The sequence below is a fragment of the Empidonax traillii genome, unplaced genomic scaffold (genome assembly GCF_003031625.1).
Source record: "Empidonax traillii isolate 1590-97213 ecotype Southwest subspecies unplaced genomic scaffold, ASM303162v1 scaffold1276:size275569, whole genome shotgun sequence".
Classification (NCBI taxonomy): Eukaryota; Metazoa; Chordata; class Aves; order Passeriformes; family Tyrannidae; genus Empidonax; species Empidonax traillii.
The window spans coordinates 136,963-158,551 of record NW_020956469.1 but is presented as its reverse complement, the minus strand read 5'-3'; the positions used below and the strand labels follow the sequence as shown (position 1 = coordinate 158,551).

General features: G+C 62.2%; 2 protein-coding genes across 3 annotated transcripts in view; one reads left to right on the top strand and one right to left on the bottom strand.

The window, feature by feature from the left end:
- Nucleotides 1–9,054: 9,054 nt before the first annotated feature.
- Nucleotides 9,055–12,811, bottom strand: IL12RB1 (interleukin 12 receptor subunit beta 1). Its single transcript, XM_027906336.1, has 13 exons — nucleotides 12,590–12,811; nucleotides 12,358–12,509; nucleotides 11,828–11,870; nucleotides 11,578–11,682; nucleotides 11,412–11,494; nucleotides 11,104–11,329; nucleotides 10,837–11,007; nucleotides 10,661–10,762; nucleotides 10,426–10,566; nucleotides 10,190–10,333; nucleotides 9,987–10,083; nucleotides 9,821–9,902; nucleotides 9,055–9,738 (listed from the first exon to the last, which is right to left on the bottom strand). The coding sequence occupies exons 1-13, from the start codon at nucleotides 12,714–12,716 to the stop codon at nucleotides 9,277–9,279; spliced, it is 1,935 nt and encodes a 644-aa protein (XP_027762137.1). The 5' UTR covers nucleotides 12,717–12,811; the 3' UTR covers nucleotides 9,055–9,276.
- A 2,804-nt stretch (nucleotides 12,812–15,615) lies between these two features.
- Nucleotides 15,616–21,589, top strand: part of MAST3 (microtubule associated serine/threonine kinase 3) — a 31,628-nt gene continuing 25,654 nt past the window's right edge. For both annotated transcript variants that reach the window (XM_027906333.1, XM_027906332.1), the window contains exons 1-2: nucleotides 15,616–15,689; nucleotides 18,635–18,666. In XM_027906333.1, the coding sequence (XP_027762134.1) occupies nucleotides 15,651–15,689; nucleotides 18,635–18,666 (71 nt within the window). In that variant the 5' untranslated portion in view covers nucleotides 15,616–15,650. The remainder of the gene's footprint in view (nucleotides 15,690–18,634; nucleotides 18,667–21,589) is intronic.

The following is a 21,589-nucleotide window of genomic DNA, read 5'->3' as shown; positions in this document are numbered from 1 at the left end:
TGCTGTGCTGGCTGGGAACTGCTGCAGTGTGGGAAGAGCAGGGAGGCTCCTTCACCTGCTTCCTCCGGCTGGGATTTGGTTTTTAACAGTGTTTCTGCGCTCCACTGTCTCTGCTGAGCACAGCAACTCTTTCGGTGCGTGCAAGGCAAGGCTTGAGTCAGGGCTTGAGTTCTTCCACAGGCTCTGCTGATCATAAACACTGCCACTGGAATGTGATTTTTTTTTTCCACCCCCCCTTTATTTATTTTTCTGTTTGCTGAGCCGCTCAGCGCCGCAGTTGCATCCGAGCACGTGCTCCCGCCCTGGGCCGCGGGAGAGAACTTGCCCCTGTGTTTGCCCGCGAGAACCTGGTGCTCCTGCAACCTCTATTCAAACCTGCTTTTCATTTGGCATCCCTGATGCTCCGAGTAATTCTCCCTGGGGGAGGATTAACCGGCCTTTCAGGGAATTTGTTTGCATCCTCCTCGGGGGGGAGATCATGCCTGGATCTGCCGCTGGTGCTGCGTGGCCTCTCTGGGGCTTTTTTTTTTTTTTTGGTGACATCAAAGGGGACACGAAGCACAGCGCTGCACCCCCTGGGTAAAGATGCCTCCAAAGCGAGCCCTGTGACCAGGCTGATCCCACCGTGGCACAAGGGAGCCATTCTGTGCCGCTCAGCAGGGATGGCCGGGGGCTGCCGGTCAGACCCGGATCATCTGCCCCGGCTGCACAAGGGGATGCTTATTCCCAGGGCTGGAGGGGGAGGTGAGTGCCCAGCACCCTGTTTGTCCCACCGCTTCTTTCTGGGAAACCACGTCACGCCGTGACGGGGACAAGCCACGCCGGGCCGGGGAACCCAACACCAGCGGGCACTGCTCCCGGCCCTCGTGTGGGAGAGGTCTTTCCAGCAGGGATTCTTGGAGCTGCCTCCAGGTTTTTCTCGTACAGTCGGGCAGCAGAGTAGCGAGGCCGGGCTGGAGCTCCTGCCAATAAAAGGGCTGCACTCCTGAATGCGAGGAGGGGCTAAAAATATCTCGTCTGGACACTGGGAGCCGGGGCACGGTGCAGACCAGCCCCAGGCGGTGCTTTCCCGGCCGCTGGCAGTGCTGCCGGTGCTCTCTCCAACCTTCCGTTGTTTATCTTCCCCGGCTCCAAAGTCCTGATTGAACAGCCCGGGCTGTTCTCTGGTTTGTTGCCACAGGGGGTTGGGGGCACACGGAGTCCCCTGGGGGTCTGCTGAGCCGGGATGGCCCCGTGCCATGTGCGGTGGTGCCGGCTCAGCACAGAGACCCGATCCCAGGCAGGAGGCGCGTGATGCAATTACAGTGCCGGGATTATTTATAGCTCTTGGCCCCGTGTGCTGGAAAATGCTGCCCAGACCACCCGGCAGAATCTACTCCTTGCGAGGGGCACAGAAACCCGCCCCCAGCCCCCACTCTGCTCCTCTCTTCTCTTTTTTACCCTTCAGTCCCAAAAACGTGGAACCCTTCTGCTCTGTCCATAGGGGTGCTGGGACTTCCCTCGCATTGCAGCTCCACAGCTCTGCAGGGTGCTGGGACCTCTCCCCACCACAGTTCAGCATCCCTGTGGGTGCTGGGACACCCTCCTGTTACATCTCTGAGGCTCTGCAGGTTGCTGGGACTGCCCCCAGCTGTAGCTCACAGCCCTGTAGGGTGATGGGATCTATCCCTCTGTAGCTCATGGATCTACAGGATGCTGGGACACCCCCACCACTACCACCCCTGCAGGGTATTGGGACACCCCCCCCCCACTACACCTCCACAGCTCTGCAGGTTGTTGGGACTCCCCAGCTTTGATTCCCAGCCCTATGGGGTGTTGAGCCCCTGTCCCTGCAGCTCATGGATCCGCAGGGTGCTGGGACCCTCCCCAAATGGCAGCTCACGGCTCTGAAGGGTGCTGAGACACCCCCCTCGCTGCAGCTCATGGATTTAGAGGATGCTGGGACCCCCCAGCTGCAGCTCACGGCCCTGCAGCCCCTTTCTACATCGTGTTGGGGGGCTGCTCCTTCTCCCCAGCCCTCGCCATTCCCGGAGGATGCTCGGTCCATCCCTCGAGGCTGTTGTCTGCTGGCAGGGAATCAGTGGCAGGGGGTCAGTGGTGGCCGTGCCGCGGGGAGGGTGACACGCGAAACTCGCGGCCGTCCCGGCGCTGGCAGGGACAGAATGTGCTGGAGCTGGCGCAGCCCTGCGAGGGCCGGGATTAACTGCGCCGCTGCTGCCTCCGGCCCGGGCGCCCGTCCAGCTCCCAAAACAAGCACCGCCTTCCCCCATCCCAGCTGGGCTGAGCCCTGCGGGGCGCAGCTCACCCCAAAACCTGCCCAGGGGCACCCGCTGGGGGCTGCTCTGTTTGCACGGGGTGGGGAGGCGGTCGATGATGACAAATCTGGGTTTTGGCCGCAGGGGAGTGCCCTGTGCTGGGGACAGGGTTCGTGCACCAGCATCTTTGTGCTGGTGGGATGGTGGGTTCACGGTGCTCCCACCTGGGAGCAGCAGTCTTCGCAGATGGGGGTTTAGAGGGACCTGTTCACCCCTAAGTTGAACCCTGAGGAGACACACACAGTCCCCAACAGCACCGGGCCTTGCTCTGGGTTTGCTCCAACCACCGGCTGTGGATGGCACAGCTTGGCCCTGGCACCACCTCAGGGGTCTGAGGCTCTGGGGTCTCCGCCTTCACGCGGCAGCGGCAGAGCTGTGCCAGAGCTCCGGGAAGCAGCCGTGCACTCCGACATGCCGGGGCGGCATCGCGGCCGCCCCTCCACCCGCTGACTCAGCCGCCTGTTTGCCGGAGCCGCTGCCGCCCACGGAAACCACAGGCAAAGTCCCCGCATCCCTGCGCCGGGGCTTTCCCCGCTGGCTCGACAGGAATCGCAGCTTTTCTCAGCCCGGTGCGGGAACTGAGCCCCTCCGGGTGCGGGAGGGGAGGAGGGGAAACTGCGGGAAACCGCGGTGGGTTTGTGCCAAAAAGCAGGGGGGGGATCTGGAGCAGCTGGATGGAAGTGTTGCACGTGCCACATGTCCCGTCCCCTGCCAGCATCGTTCCAAGGGGATCTTGGACCGGGACACCCCACAAACCCCGACGGCAGCGCGTGCTACGGGTGCCGGCCTTGCCTCAGGCTGCCGGGAGCAAACCACCTCCTTTATTCACTATATCAAACCCAAGCCCTTGTGGTTTTTTTGGGTCTGACTCCCCCCTTTGGGGTCCCTCGCTGTGGCACTCCCCGGCCCCTTGCACAGTCACTGCTCTCTCCCTCCTTTCCTCGGGCAATGGAAAATTTCTATGACTTTTTGACTTTTATCCGGTTGTTTGGGAACGAGGAAGGGGCCGGCGCAGCGCACAAACATGTCTATGTATAAACACTGGGGACCGAATCAGGGATGGAGCCGCTGGCACCGGACCCTCCCCACCGAGCCGGGTGTCCCCTCTCTCTCCGGGACCCCAGTGCGGCACCCCCGTGCTCGGTGACCCGGAGCCGTCCCTGCGGGGACACAAATATTTTGGCTTTGTTAAAAAAAAACAAAAACAAAAAACCAAAAACCAAACAACAACCCTCAAAAACAACAACGCTAAAAAAATTCCCATCCCGAGCCCATCCAGCGGCGGCGCGTGACGTGTTGGCACACAAACAGTGCGCGTGGGGATGGCGCTCGCCCAGCTCGGGGCTCCCACGCCGGGCTGGGATCTGCAGGTGACACGACCGTGCCCTGTGACAGGGATGTGGCGAGACAGGACTTTGCTCCCAGCGCCGCTTCCCCACCCCGCCCCGGCTGTGTTTGCTGTCACTCCCCGGCTCCGCTTCACAGATCGTGGAGAAACCCCCGTGGAGCGCGGCGTGGGTGCCCGTCCCCTGCCGCGGGGACACGCCACGCCCTGACCCCCAAATCTCCCCACAGCTAAAACCTTGCTCGTGTGGGGCGTGTGCCACCCCCTCCCTCCCTGCTGGGCTGCTCTGGGTGTCCCCGCTGAGGAGGGAGGAGCCGGGGCTGTCACCCTCCCTGCTCACTGTCACCTCAGCCTCGCTCGGGGGCAGGAGCGATGGCGTGACCCTGTCAAAACCCCACGGCTCTGATCTCTCCTCCCACTCTCCAACTTCAAAGTCTTCCGAAACAGGGTTAAGCCCTTTTTTTTCTTCCCCACCACCCTGCAATAAGCAGCAATTTTTGAGCTGATTTCAACAAAAAAAAACCCTCAGACCAAGCTCAGTTTGGGGGGAGAATCAGAACCACAGAATATTATGGGCTGGGGTCCGAGGCAGCTGGCAGGGCTGCCCCCTGCCCTCTCACCGACCACATTAGCAAGCCTGCACCCCATTATTTTTTAATGTAGGCCTTTATGTGGAACAGGCAGAGGCATTTTCCTGCTGAGCAGCTGTGTAAATGCCACCGCATCGCGGCCCGACGGTGGAGGCAGCGATAGCCCGGGGGGTCCCAGCTGGCTGGAGGTGGCTGTGGAGGGCAGTGCCGGTGGGGAGGGCGCTGCCGGACGGTCCCGGGGAGGGCTGAGCCGGTTCCCTCCGCTTTCCCGGCGGTTTGGTCTGGGAAAAAAAAAAAATAAAAAACGAGGGAGAGTCGATCTGCCTGCAAAGAGCTGGTAAACATCGGGGGAGCGGAGCTGGGAGAGGGAGTGTTGATCTTGGTCCTGTGTTTATCTCTGCAAAGCCGAGCTGGCTGCTTGCTCCGGGATGAGCCTGCACGGATGCGGGGGGAGAGAGGATGTGTGCTGTAAATAGGGGATTTTGGGGGGGGGTTCTCTGCTTCTTATCGAGCTGTCCTTAGGTCAACTCCGGCCTCCTGCTTGAGCAAAATATGTTTATGCTGCAAACCTCCGGCCGGCTCCGCTGCCAAGTGGGCAGGGAACGCGTGTGCTGATAAGGGCGCTGCGTCCTCCCCTTTCCGATCACCCGATACCCAGGGAAGCGCACGGAGGCGGCCGCCCGCCTCCCTGCACCCTGGATTTATGATTTCTTTTACTATTATTATAAAGTTTCCGTTGAAAAGAAAAACAACCACAATTCAATAGCTGCGGCTTCGCAGCTGCCAAAGCCTGGAAAGCTCCGGCCGTGCCAGCGGCTTGAGCTGCCCCCGGGGCTGCCGGCCCCTGAGAGCAGCCATCTGAAAACGTTAAAACTGCAGAAAGAAAATGCTTCCTGCCATCGCCCGAGCGTCCCCCTGGGAGGGGAGAAGATGGTGTTCACCCTCTTCTCCCAGCTCGCGTGCTGGGACACGCAGCATCCCGGCGGGATTTTGAAGCGAGCCGAGCACCCAGTGCAGCCCCGGGGGCAGCTCCGAGGCCCCCCTCGGTTTGTTAAATATTCAGTTTTGGTGCTGTTTGGAGTCTCTTTCCCTCCTCGGGTTTGGAAACAGCGCTGGCCCGGGTGAGGCTGTTGCAGGCGAGTTCGGGCTGACGTGAGCAGGAAAGAGCTGGGGCGGCCGCGGGGCCTGTTTGCGAAGGAGAACCGAGTTGTTGTTGTTGTTGTGACACCGAACGGTTGCAAAACGCCGGAGCTGAAACACCCGTGACTTTCAAAACAAGCTGAGCCCAGCTGCGGCCGGCGTCTCTCTGTCCAGATGTGTCTGTCCGTCCAGCTGTGGGCCCCGCAGCCCCTTCCCCGCTGCAGGATGCCTGTGCCAGCAATGCATGGAGGGTTTTTTAGTTTTTTTTTTTTTGGTTTTTGTTTTGTTTTGTTTTGTTTTTTTGGTGAGAAGAATCCCAGAAGCTTTTTTTTTTTTTTTAGAGAGGAAAAGCCCAAATTCCAAAGATGCTGAGATTTTACTGCCCCAGGGATCTGTCGGGCATCCAGCCCACTCAGGTTTTGCAGTGCTGGGGGGGGGGTGGATGAAATGAGCTGTTCACCCCCGGGGCGAGACACAGCTTTTGAGTCCTGCTTAAAAAATGAAAAACTCTATAAAAAAAGAAAAAAAATCCCAGGGATCAGTTTGTTTGCTTAGGGATTAAGTCACCTAATCTGCCTGGCAGCGGGTGGCATTGTGGAGGTGGTGGCAGGGATGGCTTTTTGCCCGGCAAATAATCCTGCTCTCTCTCAGCCACGGCTGGTGGTCGGGCTGGGCTCAAACATCACACTGGCATTGGCTCTTCTCTGGGATGGGGCTCAGGCAGGAGGAGAGGGTGCTGGGTGTAGGGAAAGGGGTGGGAGAGGGATGGATGGGTGAGGGAAGGGACTGGGAAAGGGATGGATGAACGAGGGAGGGAAAGGGTTGCAGGGCTGTGATATTCTTCTTCGCTGCCCGTGCTAAAACCAGGCCGTGGCTCTGTGGGGCTGCTTCCTTGAGGCTAAGAAACAGGTTAAACTCCTCGATCTGGGAGCAAAACACCTTAATCTGAGGGAGAAATATCAGCCTGGGCCCGCAGGGATGGATCTCGCCTTCCCTGGGGGCTTAGACCTCCCAAGGGCTGATGGTGATGGGGCCATAGCAAACCCCTTTGGCTGTTTTATGTTTTTCCTCTGGTGCCATCTGAGCTTGCATCTCCCGAAATCAAGAGGAAATGGCTTCAAGTTGCTGCAGGGGATCAGGAAAAATTTCTTCACCCAAGGAATGGTCAGGCACATGGGAACAGGCTGCCCAGGGCAATGGTGGAGTTCCCATCCCTGGAGGGATTTAAAAGCCACGTGGATGTGGCACCTGAGGACATGGGTTAGTGGTGGGCTTAGCAGTGCTAGGTTAATGGTTGGACTGGATAATCTCAGAGGGCTTTTCCAAATTTTATGATTCTATAAAATCAGGGAGCTCAAAGCAAATCCCCGGGCTCCCACCACCTTCCTGGCAGCTCTGGCTGCTCCACCTGCTTTCTTGGGATGTGGTGCTGAGTTTTCCACTTCCAGGTAAATCCAGCTGCACGTGTCCCTAGTGCCATTTACTTCTGGGGACACACCACTGGGACTTTGTGGGAATAGGGAGGGAATAAGATGAGGTTTTTCCCCTTTAAAGCAGGGATGCTCCACGTTCGCCCAGGGAAACAGCACTGTCACTGGTGGTTTGGGCAGTGCTGGCACCAGTGGGTGTGAATAGGGGATCCCATAGCTTTGGGATCAATGCTGAACCCCTTGTGCCCCCACCATTACACCCCCCAGCTGGGCTGACCTTTATTTTCCCTGCTGTGATGGCTTTTGGCTGCTTAGCCTCGAGTCTCCTGTTGGGTGTGACGAGTTGCCCACCCTCAGGCTGTGGGTGGTGGTGGCTCTCACCAGGCATAACCAATGCCCTGTGGCACGTCTGGGTCCTGCACCCATTCAGATCCGCATGGAGGAGCAGGGAAGGTCGTGTCCTGGCTGCAAAGTCTGGCCTGGCAGCTGCCCTTGGATCACCAGGCTCCGCACAGCTCCCGGGGACTCATTCGGAAAACAATCCCGTGAAATTTAAACTAATTAGAAAGTCCCGAGCCACTCGCTCGCACTAATTGGCCAGTTATGGCTTGATTAGTTTTCCCTGGCACTTTGTCCATGGGCACCGTGTTCCTGGCAGAGCACTGGCCAGCTCAGGACATGTGTGGGAAAAGATGCACAGGGTCATCCCTGGAGGCATCAGAGGGGGTGTGAGTGGCACCATGGGTGGGACGGATCCCTGGAGGGTGAAATCATGGGGGATCTGCTGTTCCCCCTCCCCAGGGTGTTTTTGATGCAGCGACTGGGACTGTCTGTCCTGCTGTGAACTCATTCCATGAACTGGAATGATTAACTGGCGTCGGCGCTGGCCTCGAGCCGGGCAATGTGTTTACTGCTGCCACCCAGCCGCGCTGAGCCGTGACCCCAGAGCTGTTTCCTTCATCTCTCTGACCCCAAAAACCGGGCGGTAAACAGGGGCCGGGGCTGAAACCCGAGTGTGCACCCGCTCCTGTAACCGGATACTTCCTCCCCGTGTGCCTGGTGCGCTCCGGCGGTGAGCCTGGCATCTCCCAAATCCCGGCAAAATCCCGAAATCTAATCCCCGCGCCTGGGTTTCTGCGTGGCAGGACGCCAGATCTCCAGCCTGCAGCCGATCCCCCCCTCTCCCCCCAGGGATTTGGGGTGCGCGAGGGGGCCTGTGAGGGGATGCGAGGCGGGGAGGGAAGGATGGATTTGCTCTGCCAAGGGGTTGGGAAGCGCCGTGGGGACGTGGGGCTGGTGCCACCTCGTGGCTTCGCCAGCAGCTCCACGTCCTGGGAGTGCGGTGCCGGACATCGGCGGGCACGGGGGTGATGCGGGTCCTGAACGGGACCCCCAGCCGTGGGAGCAACGCCATCGCAGCCACCATCGCCTCTGGAGCGCTGGGGATGGCCGTAAATCCCAGCCCTGCCGTCGCCGGCGGGGGTTGCGAGGTGAAAGTGCCGGTCCCGCACCCCGCGCTCCCGGTGCGGTGTCTCGGCTCGCGGTTTCCTCCCGCTGTGCAGGTGAATCGCTGCGAGAGAGCGATTTTGGTGAAATCCTTTGCAAAACACGAGCTGAAAGCAGCAGCGGGGGGGGCTGAGACGTGCGCCAGTGGCTGAGACACCGCGGCGGTGCCTTACCTGGACTTCCCCGTGCTGCAAACCCCACGTAGTTTGTAGGGTTTTTTTAAAGTTTTTTGCTCTCTCAGCAAGTCAGCGCCGACGCCGCCAGGCAGAGAAAACCGCAAATCGCTTTTCATCTCCAGTTCTGCCCCAGATAAAGCCCGAAGCCACAACGTGGCCCCACGAGAAGGGGCTGGGTTGGGGGGGGGATGGCGAGGGATCACCCCAGCCGGGCTGTGTCCTCTGTAGCGCCGAGGATTGCCCTCGGCTCTAAATCCTTGCTGCAATCTGCCCGGGTCAGGCGAGGAAAAACCATCTCAGCCCTGTTGCTTTGTGGAGTTACTTTATTTTTTTATGTTTGCTTTTCTTTCTCTCTTTATTTTTTGCCTGGTTTTTATTTTTATTTTTTTTTTTTTGCAGGTAGATGGTGTTTGGTGCTGGGGCTCTTTGCGTCCCCATCCCATGGAGGGGATGCTGGTCCCAGCCGTGGCAGCTGGCAGGGATGAAGTTCTACCTCTCCTCCTGATCCAGCCAAGGAAATACCCTCAGCCCTGGACAAACTCTGCAGCCACCTTCCCTTGGCTTTTATTCCAGGTGAAAAGTCGAGGCTGGGAAGTGTATGGCTAAAACCTGGCACAGTGCAACACTGAATCCAGAGGCATTGCATTGTCCTGGAAACCAGAAAACCCCCCCTGAAAGTGCTGGTGTGACCGTGATCCCACGGGCTGGGCACCCAGCATCCCACAGGACACCCTGTTCCTGCCATCCATTCCTGCTGCTCCAACCTGGTGATGGCTATGGCACCGACTTCTCCGGCGTTGGATCCCATCCTTCCTGGTCCCTGATGATGATGGATTTGTTGGACATGAGCAGGGCAATGGGGATCAGGGGCTGGTGTAGCCCCTGCCTTCCCTCCTCCTCTTCCTCCTCCTCCTCCTCCTCCTCCTCAGCGGGTGGGTGCCCAGTGCAGCTGGTGCTGCCAGGGGGTGGAGATCCCACCGGGCTCAGCATCTCCTGCCTGCGGTAGGCAAAGGTCATCTCCTCCTCACAGCCTGCTGGACACACCACCACCACCTCCGCTGGCTTTTCCTCCACAGGGCTGGGTTGTGACACGTCAGGCTGTGGCGCGCTGGGATGTGGCCCATCAGTCTGTGTGCTGGTGTCAGCTGTCTCCTTGCTGGGATTCGGCTCCGGCAGCAGCAGCTCAGCCGGGTTGAACCTCTCCGAGGGCTCCAGGAGGCCTATCCGGGGCTGGCCCTAAGGGTTGGGTGGGTTTGGGGCAGAATGTCCCCTGCCAGGACCGTGTGTGGGCATTTGTGGGCAGCACTTTGGGTCTCACCTGGCCCTTCTCGTCATCAGAGAACTGGATGGCGTTGGTGCCCACGGGCTTGGGAAGAGGTGGGAAGAGGAGGCGGCGAGCCCTGGGAAGGGAGGGGGTGGTTAGTGAGGGGTTGGGCAATAGGGGGTGACCTGAGCGGCATGGGGGGCAAGGGCGCTGCTGTCACCTCTTTTTGGTCAGGTGGTAGATGGCAGCCACGACGGGGACACCGAGTGAGGTGCCCAGGTACTTCAGGTTGGCTCTCCACACTGCTCCCTGGGGTCCTGCGGACAGGCACCGCTGGATGGTGGCATTGCTGTCCCCAACACCCCACATGGGACACAGGAGACATTTCGGGGTGAGGGAGACGATGGGGTGCCAGCCCTTTACCCAACGCCTTGGTGTGGAATTTCTGCCAAGCACTGCAGGTGCCCTCGCTGTCCTTTGTCACCTCCCAAACACCCACCCTGTAGGCTGTGCCAGGCTGGAGGTTTTGGAGGGTGTAGTTTGCTGCCGTGGCATCCGCTTCGCTGTCTGGGCAAAAGAAAACAAGTTGGGCATCAGTGTGGCAGCTGCCTGGGCATCACCCTCCTCCTGCCCCACAGAGCTGGAGGGGTCCCACTCACAGGTGATGTTGTCCCTCTCGGCCATGTGGCAGATGAGGTACTTGGCCAGCACTCCAGGACAGGCGGCGCGGGGGGACGGTTCCCACTGGAGGACCACGCTGGTATCTCCGCTGCTGATCTCGGTGGGCACGGCCAGCGAGTCTGCGGGGGGCGGTGCCAAAAAACAGGGGAGCATTTCAGGAACTCCCTTTCTGGAGTTAAGCCAGGCACTGACGTGCTGTGCTCCCACACTTACCGTTGCTGGTGTAGTGGTGCCACAGGGCGAAGGTGGCCCAGCCCCTGTCCGGGTCCCAGCCGTGCACGGCGAGGCGATGACACGCCAGCGCTCCCAGTGCTCCTGGGGAACAAACTGGTTAGACCCCCACCGAGCTCTGAGCCCCCAGGTGGGGGGCTTAGGGGTGCTTGCCTTGCCTTCCTCCACGTGGATGCTCTTGGCAGGGAATTCCTCTCGGATGCAGACGCCCTGTTGTGGGGCTTTTGCCAGGACCTGCTGCTCGAAGCAATAGGCCTCGCCCGGGGTTGGTGCTTCCCACCGCGCCGTCACAGCGCTGCCGGCCACGCTGACGTCCTTGAAGCTGAGATCTGGGGTGAAACAGGGGCGGGGTGTGAGGGATAGCTGGAAATAATAACTCCCTGAGGGGCTGCCAGGGGAGCTCAGCCCTCTGGTGGGACAGGTACCTGCGTGCTCCTCTGCCGGTACGTGGAGCCGCGACACCGGCCCCGGCCCCGCCGCATTGATGGCCCTCAGCTGGATTTCGTATTCAGCCCCAGACAGGGTGAGGTGGTGCTCCCTCACCTCCCACCCCAGCACCACCATGTCCTCCTCGTCCAGCCCATCACAGCCACACGCCGGCATGTGGGTGTGCAGTGTGTAGTTGACATCCCTTTGCCCCTTGAGGACTGGCTGGGGAAGGAGAGTGGACAGTGTGGGGGGTGAAATGGTGGGGGGGGAAAACTCAGGAGGGTCCTCACGGATGCTGCTGTACCTGCCAGCTCAGCCTCAGCACCCGCTGCCCATCTCTTCCTAGTTTTTCCAGTTGGTGGCTCAGCACTGGGCTCTCCAGGATTTCTGCAGGAGGGACAAGCCTGACTGAGCTATCAACATTTCTGGGAGCTGTTGGGATCCCACCAGCCTCCCCTCCTCTTCCTCACCCTCAGGAACAGAGATGTTGCTGCTCCAGTCACTCCAGTAGCTGTTCGAGGTCTTTTGCCGTAGCTGGACCACAAAGGTGCCGTTTCCCTTCAGGGTACAGTTCACTAGAGAGGGGTGGCAGGGTCAAGTTTCCCCAGCTTTTGGTCATTGTGGGGTGTTGGGGGAGAGCACAGGGCAGAGCATTCTGCCAGAACCTGGGAATACCCCCAGAAGATGCTTGTCCCCAGCATCCCCACAGGCTAAACCAACCTGAGTCATCTTCATTTTTCACCATCACAGTCGTACATTCCAACTGTAGAGAGGAAGAGGAATGAAGATGCCCTCAGATTAAAACCAGCATGTTACTGGACCATCAGTGTGATCTGCAATCATCCCAGGGGCTGGGAGAACCAAATGGAGGGGACACAGTGCCTTGAGGGGTCTCCTTGGTTGGGGTAGCCCCTCTTCAACCCTGGGACCCTCCTGGCAGCAATTGAGAAGAGCAGGGGGTCCCCAGCTGCGGGGGCTTCACTGGGGACAAGCCTCCAGCTTTCATCTGTTGTCGTCATTAGTATAATCTGGGGTTTTGCCCGTGTAATCCCTGCAAATCACGGCCTGATCCTGTTATGGGAAGCAGGAGGATCCCATGGCCGGAAGATGAGGCAGAGCCGATAATGCAGCGAAACAGATGGGGCACAGCTGGGTTTGGGAGGGGGGGACAGTGACATCACCGAGCCCCCACACTCACCGGGCTGCCACAGTGCTCCCAACTGTCCTGGCTCCAGCAAACAGTGTTTTACCTGTGTCCAGCCGCTGTCTCCTGCCCTCCAGGATCGAGCCTCCCGCTGTGCTGGCTGGTCCGTGGCACGGCACTGTGGCCGTGGCACCCGCAGCCTCAGCTGGCTGCCAGTCTTGGAGAAGGGCACCCGGGTGGGAGGTGGATCTGGTTTCTCTGAAAAAATGTCGTTTTGAGTGGTTTTGGCAGCTACTGGCCCCAGTGCTGGCACCCAGCCTGGTCCCACAGGCACTTACCAGCCTCGTTGAAGACAAATGTGATGTTGGGGGTCCTGTGGATGTGGCCCTCCCAGCTTGCCTCCACCCAGGCCACAGTGCTGATGAAGATGTGCAGTTGGCGATGTGGCAGTTTGTAGTTTGTCATCTTGCCTGCGTCATACTTGCAGCACCTATTGGAGCTGGGGAGGGAGCGGGCACGGGGTCGAACCCGGGCGAGGCAGGACACGTCCCATGGGCTCCCCCTCCACAGTGCCCAACTCACCAGAGGTTCAGGGTGTAGGAGGTGTTGCCAGCAGGGCCAAGGGGAGACCAGGAGCAGTGGAAAGAGTTGGTGGAGCTGCATTTCTTCCAGCAGGAGAAGTTCTGGGAGGTGACGGTGCTTGTGGTGGAGGGCAGTGTCTGGGGGCTCCAACATCCCATAGCCTTTCCCGTGCACCGAGGGAGCAGCGCTGTAGATGTTGCCTGATCACCACGCTGCTCAAACGGGGTATTGGAGCAGCCACACGAGCGATTCTCACCAAGACCCCCCACTCCCCCCATCCCCAGTGATGCTGGTGCCGCTCACCCCAGCCCTGCCCGCTGCCAGCGGGGATTCACCGCCTTTACTCCATCCCTGTGGTTATGGGTGAGCGTCTCCATTGCAGCACCACCTCCCCGGGCCTTATCGCCCCCGAATCACTCATTGAAAGTCTTCTGAAGTTATCTCTCATCTCCCAGCACCGCAGCAAGCAGCAGCACTTACCGCCCGCCGCCAGCGCCGCCAGCAGCCACCCCAGCATCGCCCACCTTGAGTGTCCTACACCGGATTCGGGGCTTCCCTGCCCTTCCTGGCTACCCAATCCCCCAGCACCCAGTGGGTGCCCCTCTCAGGCGCGGCGGCAGCCCCGGTGCTCAGCGCAGCTTCCCGCACCCGCTGTTTCCTCTTCTGCTCAGACCTTGCCGAAGGGCGGCCGTTCCCAGGCAGGTCGGAGCGTGAGACGTGAGTGCCTGCCTCACTTTTACTAAAAACAAAAGAGAAAGCAGTGCAAAATATCCCGCTTTTTCTCGCCGGCACGGCTGCCGGGATGGGGCCGGCCCTGCCCCGCGGCTGCACCGCATGTCCTGGCTGCGCCACGTGCCCCGGCACGGCCAGAAGCGCAAGGTAAGCGAAAGATGAGTCTTGGGGTTTTTGGTTGGGTTGGTGTTTTTTTTTTAATTTTTTTTTTTTCAAACTTCACAGCGTGGTTTTGATCCTCTCTGCCCGTAACTGGGCGAATCTCCAAAGCTGGGGTTGCCCGGGGTTCTTTGGGGAGGGGGGGGGTGGTGTTTCCAAACCTGGCTGCTGTGCTTGTTCCCGGCACGGCTCGTTCCCTGCGCCGCGAACAAAGCCCCAGTGAGGCAGGAGAGCGCGGTGGCACCGGGGCACCAGCAGCCGTGTGACGGGCGGGTGACCCCGGGACGGTGGAGCCGGGTGGCACCGAGGGCCGCGCACAGAGTCCCCTTGTTCCCGCAGAAAGCGGCTCCTTGTGTGGAGCTCGCTCGGGGCTGGAGGGCAGTGGTGGCGGGAGTGTCCCTGTGCTGGGACAGCGTGGGCACGGCCGGGATGGGTGCACAGAGGGCCCCCTGGCACCTCCGGCGTCCCTGTGTGCCCTCCCTGTGCTGCCCACCGGGGTGGGGGTACACACCAAGCTGTGCTGTGCTGAACTGGGCCATGCTGGGCCTTGCTGTGCCACAACAGGCAGCAAGACTGGGCTGTACTGGGCTCTGCCGTGCCATGCTGAACCAGGCCATACTCAACCAGGCCAGGTCATGTTGTACCGTGCCACACTAAGCTGTGCCATGCTGGACCATGCCACGTCTGACTGGGCTGTGCCATGCCATGCTGGGCTGTACTGGGCAGTGCTGCCTCAGGTCATAAATGCTGTGCTGTGCTGTGGCAACCAGGAGAAATCTGGGCTGGACCACTCTGAGCTCCCACCAGTGCCCACTGTGCCAGCCCCAGGCCGTGCCATGCTGGGCTGTGCCAAGCCAGGAAGACTGTGCCAGTCCTGGGCTGTCCCATGATCTGTTGTGCCACCATGGGATGTGCTGAACCAGGCAGATGGTGCCAGCCCTGTGCCAACCCCATAATGTGCTATACCACGCCATGCCAGACTGTGCCATGCTGGGCTGTACTGAGCTGTACCAAGCCAGGGAGATTGGGCCAGTCCCAGACTGTACTGTGCCATGCCAGCCCCGTGCTGTGCCAGTCCTGTGTCGTGACAGCTGCATGCCATGCTGTGACAGCCCTGTGCCATGCCATATCATGCCAGCCCCAGGTCAGCCCCATACCTCGAGAGTCCCATGCCATGTGAGAGCTGCATGTCGTTCCATGCCCCACCTGCCAGTCCCGTGCCATGCTGTGCCATGCCAGCCCCACGCTGTGCCAGCCCTGTGTCATGCTATGCCATGCCAGTTCTATGCTGTGCCAGCCCCATGCCGTGCCAGTCCCATTCTGTGCCGTGCCAGCCCCATGCCCTGCCAGCCCCACTGTGTGCCAACACTGTGCCACGCCATGCCAGACCCTGCCATGCTGGGCTGCGCTGAGCTGGACCAAGCCAGGCAGACTGTGCCAGTCCCACTCTGTCCCGTGCCGTGCCTGCCTCGTAGCATGCCAGTCCTGTGCCACCACAGCAGCCGCATGCCGTGCAGTGCCGTACCGTGCCAGCCCCGTGCCACGCTATGCCATGCCAGTTCTGTGCTGTGCCAGCCCCATTCTGTGCCGTGCCAGCCCCGTGCCATGCTATGCCATGCCATGCCAGTTCTATGCTGTGCCAGCCCCATGCCGTGCCAGCCCCATTCTGTGCCGTGCCAGCCCCGTGCCATGCCAGTTCTGTGCTGTGATAGCTCCATGCCGTGCCAGCCCCATTCTGAGCCGTGCCAGCCCCATTCTGAGCCGTGCCAGCCCCATTCCGTGCCGTGCCGGCCCCGGTGCCGGTGCTGATGCGCGTCCGGTGACGCGGCGGGGCCGCTGGGCGGCGCCCCGGGCTCACCGGCGGGGCGGACCGGGCGCACCGGGCGGAGCGGGCGCAGCGGGAGGCGGCGGCGGCGGCGCGGCGGGATGGACGAGCCCAGCATCCTGCGGCGCCGGGGTCTCCAGGTGGGCACCGGGCACCGGGCGCGGCGAGCGGGCACCGGCACCGGCGGGGCGTGGGGCGGGAGGGAGAGCGGGGAGCGCGGTTATCCCGGTGAGCCCGCGGCGAGGGGGTCTGCGAGGGGTGGGCGCTGCGGGGGCGCAGGGGGCGGGAGCTCGTGGGTTGGGGGGGTGGGTGTTCGGGGCGCGGGTGTGCAAGAGGTGGGTGCTGCGCGAGGGAGAGGCGGGTGCTCCGGGTGGGAGGTGGGCGTTCTGAGTGAGAGGCGGCTGTTCCGGGTGTGGGTGGGCAAGAGGTGGGCTCTGCGGGCGCGAGGTGGGTGCTGTGGGCCACGGGTGCGCAAGAGGTGGGTGCTGTAAGTGAGCAGCGGGTGCTCTGGGTGCGCGGGGAGTGGGTACTGCGTGTGCAAAGAAGTGGGTGCTGCGGGTGAGAGGTGGGTGCTCTGTGTGTGCAAGGAGCGGGTGCTGTGAGCCAGAGATGGGTGCTCCGCGTGGGGGTGTGTGCAAGAAGTGGGTGCCTCACGTGGGAGTGGGGTGCTCTGAGTGGGGGTGTGTGTGTGTGGGGGGGGGTGGGTGCTGTGTGTGAGAGGTGGGTGCTGCGGGGGCAAGAGGTGGGTGCTGTGTGTGAGCAGTGTGTGACGGGTGGGACAGGAGCCGGGCACCCAGTGCCGGCAGCAGGGCAGGGTGTGAGCCCAGCCACGCCACGGGATGTTGGTGGGGGGCACCCAACTGGGTGGGGGCTCCCACGGGAGCACTGTGGTGCCTGCAGCCCAGCACACGAACCCAGTCCATGCCGAACCACCTCTCTGAACAGCTGCCCCCTCCACCGCCCTGTGCTCGTGCTCCCCAGGCTGAGGGACACCCACTCTCCTGCATCCCTCAGGAATCCGTGCTCAGAAAGGTCATGACCACGGAGCCCCCAGGCTCACATTGCTGAGTGCTGAGCCGGATTTTCCGGGTGACCTCCCGCCTCCATCCCCATCTGCAGTTGCCGGGGGGCCCGGGCAGAGCTGTCGGGGCGGTTGGAGGATGGCACGGCGCTGCCTTCATCCGAGCTGGCAGCTCCTCGGGCAGCTGCGCTCCGCTGCACACTCGGCCCGGGGACAGCCCTGCCCGGGAGCTACCTGCCCACGGGTGGGGATGGACAGAGCCACGGCCGTGGGCTGAGGGGCTCTTGGCTCTGGGGGTCGCTCCTGGCAGTCCCGGGAAGAGCAGAGCTGTGGGACCTGTGCTGTGTGCCCCCATCCCCACAGCAGGATGGGTGGGAAGGGGCTCCCAACCGGAGACCTAATCCTGAACTGCTCAGCAGAAATGCTGTCCCTGATGCCATCCCTAATGCCATCCCTGATGCCATCCTTGATGCTGTCCCCAATGCTGTCCTCACAGGGATCAGCTGATGGTTAATCCTGGCTTCCCATTGGGACCTGCTGATGGGAGACGCGCCGTGCTGGATGTGTGTCCACATCCACCAGCTGTGGGTGCTGAGCCTGTGGCACTGCCCCACCGGGGTCCTCAGGGCCATTAGGGATGCTCTGGGTGTCCCTGGGGACACAGCATGATCAGAGAGCCCCTGGGAGTGTTGGGGTCGGGTGCCACAGGTTACTCTTGCACCTATAGATGGGTGGGGAGGCTGTGCTGTGGGGTGGGGGTGAGCACGGGGGGGACACAAGGGTGTCTGTCCTCTGTCCCACTGTCCCATCTGCACATGGCTGAACAGTAAAACCCTCCGTGTGACCCTTCCCTGCCCCTACCCTTGCGTGGGGGGTGCTGGCCAGTGGTACAGCCCTGGGTGTGGGTGGGGATCCGGGCTGGGTGTTGGCAGGGCTGGGTGAAGGTGCTCCCACTCCTGCTCCACGCAAGGACCCCACATCCTCTCGCCCAGCCCAGGCCTGGGGTCACCCAGAGCAACTGGGTGCACTGGGGCACCCACCCCCACCCCGTGTACCCTCTCCCTGCACCCACGCCGCCCCGGGGCAGACACGCACCCGTAGGCCCCGGGGCTGCCGAGTCCCTGTGCACCCAGGCATGATGTCACCCGTTGCCATGGCAATGCTGCTGCATCACTGCGTTGCAGAGCGCCCCAATCCCGGGATTTCCACAGGGGCTGCGTGGCGTGGGCAGCAGGATGGGGCATGGGCACCCCAAGGGGGTTTGGGGGGTGTGTGGGTGCTGCTGGGTGTCCCCACATGAGTGGCAGCAGCCCCTGCCCTCAAGGAGGTGCCTGCCCATGCCAGGAATGGGGCTGAGCTGCTCAGGGGTGTGGGATCAGTGGGTACAGGATAAGGGCAATGATGGGGCATTAACCAGCACTTGCAGCTGCCACATGTCCCAGCACCCCACAGAGAGCCAGGTCACACACTGGCCCATCCACACAGCGTGCTGGGGGCATCTGTGACACTCTGGTGTGCCCAGTGGCACACAGGTGGTCACCAGGGCAGTGCCAGAGCTGGACAGTGCCTGGCACACCAGGAGGATGGCACGGGCTTGGGTTCCTGCCTGCAGCTGCCCTTTGGCCTGTGGCACCACCTGCGAGCAAACAGCTCTCACAAGAAATATTCCCATGGCTGGAAAAATAAACAGTGCGGGGGCTGCTGGCTGCTCCCCGGTCCTGGGATGGGGGGGACGGGGTGGGAGACATGGCACAGCCACCACCCCTGCTCCAGATGGGTGTGTGGTGCTGCTCCCACCCTCATGCCATCGCTCCTGGGCCTGGCCATGGGGTGGGGACAGCCCTGGGGACACTGGAAGGAGATGTTCCCTTGTGCCGGCCCTGGGAGGGTGATTTGTCACCCTCACCCTGGGCACGGTGAGTGGGGACTGACCCTGCAGTGACAGCTTGGTGTGACAGCAGGGGTGCTGCCATGTGGCTGGCAGGACCAAGGGTCCAGCATGTGGGCACCCTCCCGATCCCTGGGGCCACACTCTGACCCCGCTTCTTGCTTTTCTTGTTGCAGAAAGAGCTGAGTCTGCCGCGCCGAGGAAGAGCGTAAGTCCCTGAGCTGGGCCACCTGGGGCGTGGGGTGGGGTGTCATCAGGAGGGACACACCTGGGGACACAGCACCAGCGCTATTGGCAGCAGCAGGGATGGGTGTTGAACGCCAGCAGGGCTTGTTGTGCCCAAATCCAAGGTGGCATCATCGTGTTCTCTGATACCCGATTGTGTGTACTGGGGTACACTGAGGTGTGTTGGGGTGTTCTGATCAGTATTGGAGTGTACTGGGGTGTACTGAGGGGGTTATTGGGGTGTTCTAAGCAGTAGTGGGGTGTACTGGGGTATGCTGGGGTGTGGTAGGAGTCTGCTGCAAAGCTGCACCGGTTTTTGTGTTGGGGTGTGCTGGGGATGCACTGGAGAAGCACTGGGGCAGCACTGGGGCTGCGTTAGGGATGCACTGCAGCCGCACTGGGGCTGTTAGGGCTGCCCTGGGGCTGTTAGGGCTGCCCTGGGGCTGCACCGGAGCTGTGCTGTGGCTGCGGTGTCTCAGCAGCGGCAGCGCCCCAGCACATCCCGGGAGCGCTCCGGCTCGGGGCCGCTGCTGCACCGGGCGGGCCGGCTCGGATTCGCGGGGGCCCGGGGGCTGTCGAGCTGTGCTGAGCCGTGTCGTGCCGCGCCGTGCCGAGCCGCGGGGGCGGGCCCGGGCCCGGCGGGCCGAGCAGGGAGCCCCGTCGGGGCCGCCGGTGCCGCCCGCCCGCGGGAGCCGCCCAGCGCGGGGGCAGCCGGTGCTGCGAGAGCGGAGCGGGAGCAAAGCGGGGGTGGCGGCGGAGGGATGAAGTCGCGGCGGGACAGGCTGAAGATCCCCTCGCTGACCTTGGAGTGAGTCGGAGCCGGGGCGGGGCGCGCCGGTGCCGGTACTGGCCCCGGGGGCGGGCGGCGAGGCCCCTCGGCATCCCAGTCCTGCTTCTTCCCCGTCCCGGAGCGTCTCCCATTCCGGTCCATTCCCATCCCGCTGCATCCCCGCCCGCGGGCCGTAGCTCCCAGCCCTTCTTCCTCCTGCACCCACAGCCAGGGACCCCCGGTGACAGTCCCTGGTGACAGTACCGGGTGGTCTACACGGTATCTTTCCCCGCAGCAGCCTTAGACCCCGCAGTGTCCCTGCTATCCCCTGTGTTCCCCCTCCAGCTCTGCCCCACTCCCCTGGCAGCCCCCCAGCCCTGGTCCCCTCTGCTCTTGGCTCCTGTCCCCCCCCCCGGCCCCAGGGGGACCCTCCAGCACCATCCGGCACCCGCTGACGCCGCGCCGGCTCGTCTTGCCTTGCAGTTTGTCTCCGAGCAGCCAGAGCCCGACGCTGCTGAGCCCCTGCAGCCCCTGCAGCCCCTTACTAACCCTGCACCCCTGGAGGTAAGACCCCCCCAGAGCCTCCCTGGGCACCGCGTCTGCCAGCTCCGGGGAACGGTGGGGGGGAGAGGTGAGGATGGGGGCAGCAAGGTGGGTCCCCCTCTCTCCAGGGATGCCCTAGGGGACTGAAGGGTACTGTCTTCTACAGGGCACAGGGGTGATGTGGCTGGGGTCTGTTCCCAGCCCTGCACACCCCAAAACCAGCCAAGCTGTGCTAGTGGGCCTCATTCTGCTACCCACTGACCCATGCTGGGGAGCCCCAGTGGAAATGCTGTGGCAGTAGCTCAAGCACAGATTTTGAGCACCTCAAAAACGGCCCAGGGCAGACAGGGCACTGTGAAGGGAGCAGGGTGGGAGCGGGGAGGGCACCTGGGAAACCTCCCCCATCAGCTTTTCTGCTCCGCCGTGGGGAAAGGTGAGGAGTGGGGCTGCTCTGGGGGACGGGTGGCCCCCACCCAAAATGCCACAAGCCCCCGTGGGTGCTGCCAGGACCTCGCAGAGTGTGCCAGCTGTGCTCTGCCCCAGGGACAAGGTGCAGCAGGTGTGCTGGCACCGGCAGTCACACCCAGCCCTGTGCCCCGTGGCACCTGCGGCACCTGCCCGGCACCCACGGGTGGCACCGGTGCCTCCATCCATCTGCCAGGGAGAGAGGGATCCAGTGGGGAGCTCTGCTGCTGCTCAGCAACGGGCAGAGCCATTTGCTGCAGGCAGGAAGGCAGGAGGCTGGGTGCTGCCTGTGCTCTGACTGCACAGGGGGGGTCCCTGCCTGCTATTCCCCTCCATCAGTCCTGACTGACCACCCTTTGCCCCGCAGCGAGTGTGGCATGTTGAAAAACAACGTGGATGCTCAGCTGAGGCCTTGGGGAGAGAGTTTTTGGGATGCCTGTGGTGGGGATGAGATGGGGACAAGGACAGGCCGTCTGGTGGCACCCTCAGGTGCTTCTATGTACTGGTGTCTCGTGGCTGCTGGGCAGGAGGTGAGGAGGAAAGGCCCTGCCAGGCTCGGTGCTCCCCTTTTGCCGTGCTGAAACCCTGCCCAGCCCAGCAGCACCGGCAGTTCTGGCCGTGGCACCGGCCCGGCGAGGGTGGCGATGCCATCCCACACGGCTCAGAAGGGATGTGCCACCACGCAGGGGGTTGTCACTGGCACTGAGCAGGGTGGGTGTCACTGGGTCTGTGCTGGGGATCTCCCCGACTGAGGGTGAAAAGCTGGTGTGGGAGGGAGGTTTGCAGGGTGTTGCCGGGGTGCTGCCGGGTGGGTGCCCTCCGTGGGTGGGCAGGGTGCTCCCAGGAAGCCCCAGGCTTTGGGGCTGCCCCTGCTGATTCGTGGGGGTGATATTTGTGCCCCTCGAACGCATCGGTGGCGGATGCTGCATCTCCATGGTAACCCTGACCCCATTTTGGGGGTGTCTCTAAGATCACCCCAAGCCCATTTCAGGGTGCTGTCCCACCCCTACGCTCACCCCGACCCCATCCTGGGGAGCCGCCCTTTCTCTATGGTAACCCCTATCCCATTTTTGGGGTGCTGCCCCACCCTGCCCTTATTTTGGGGGTGATGCCCCACCTCCACCACAAC

What these genes read in the sequence shown, in the direction of transcription:
- IL12RB1 (XM_027906336.1), bottom strand. Translation starts at nt 12,716, where the DNA reads ATGACAAACTACAAACTGCCACATCGCCAACTGCACATCTTCATCAGC. An exon ending in TGCTGAGGCTGAGCTGGCAG is followed by an intron (nt 11,330 to 11,411) that starts GTACAGCAGCAT and finishes CTCCTTCCCCAG; the next exon opens with CCAGTCCTCAAGGGGCAAAG. An exon ending in CGAGAGGGACAACATCACCT is followed by an intron (nt 10,334 to 10,425) that starts GTGAGTGGGACC and finishes TCTTTTGCCCAG; the next exon opens with ACAGCGAAGCGGATGCCACG.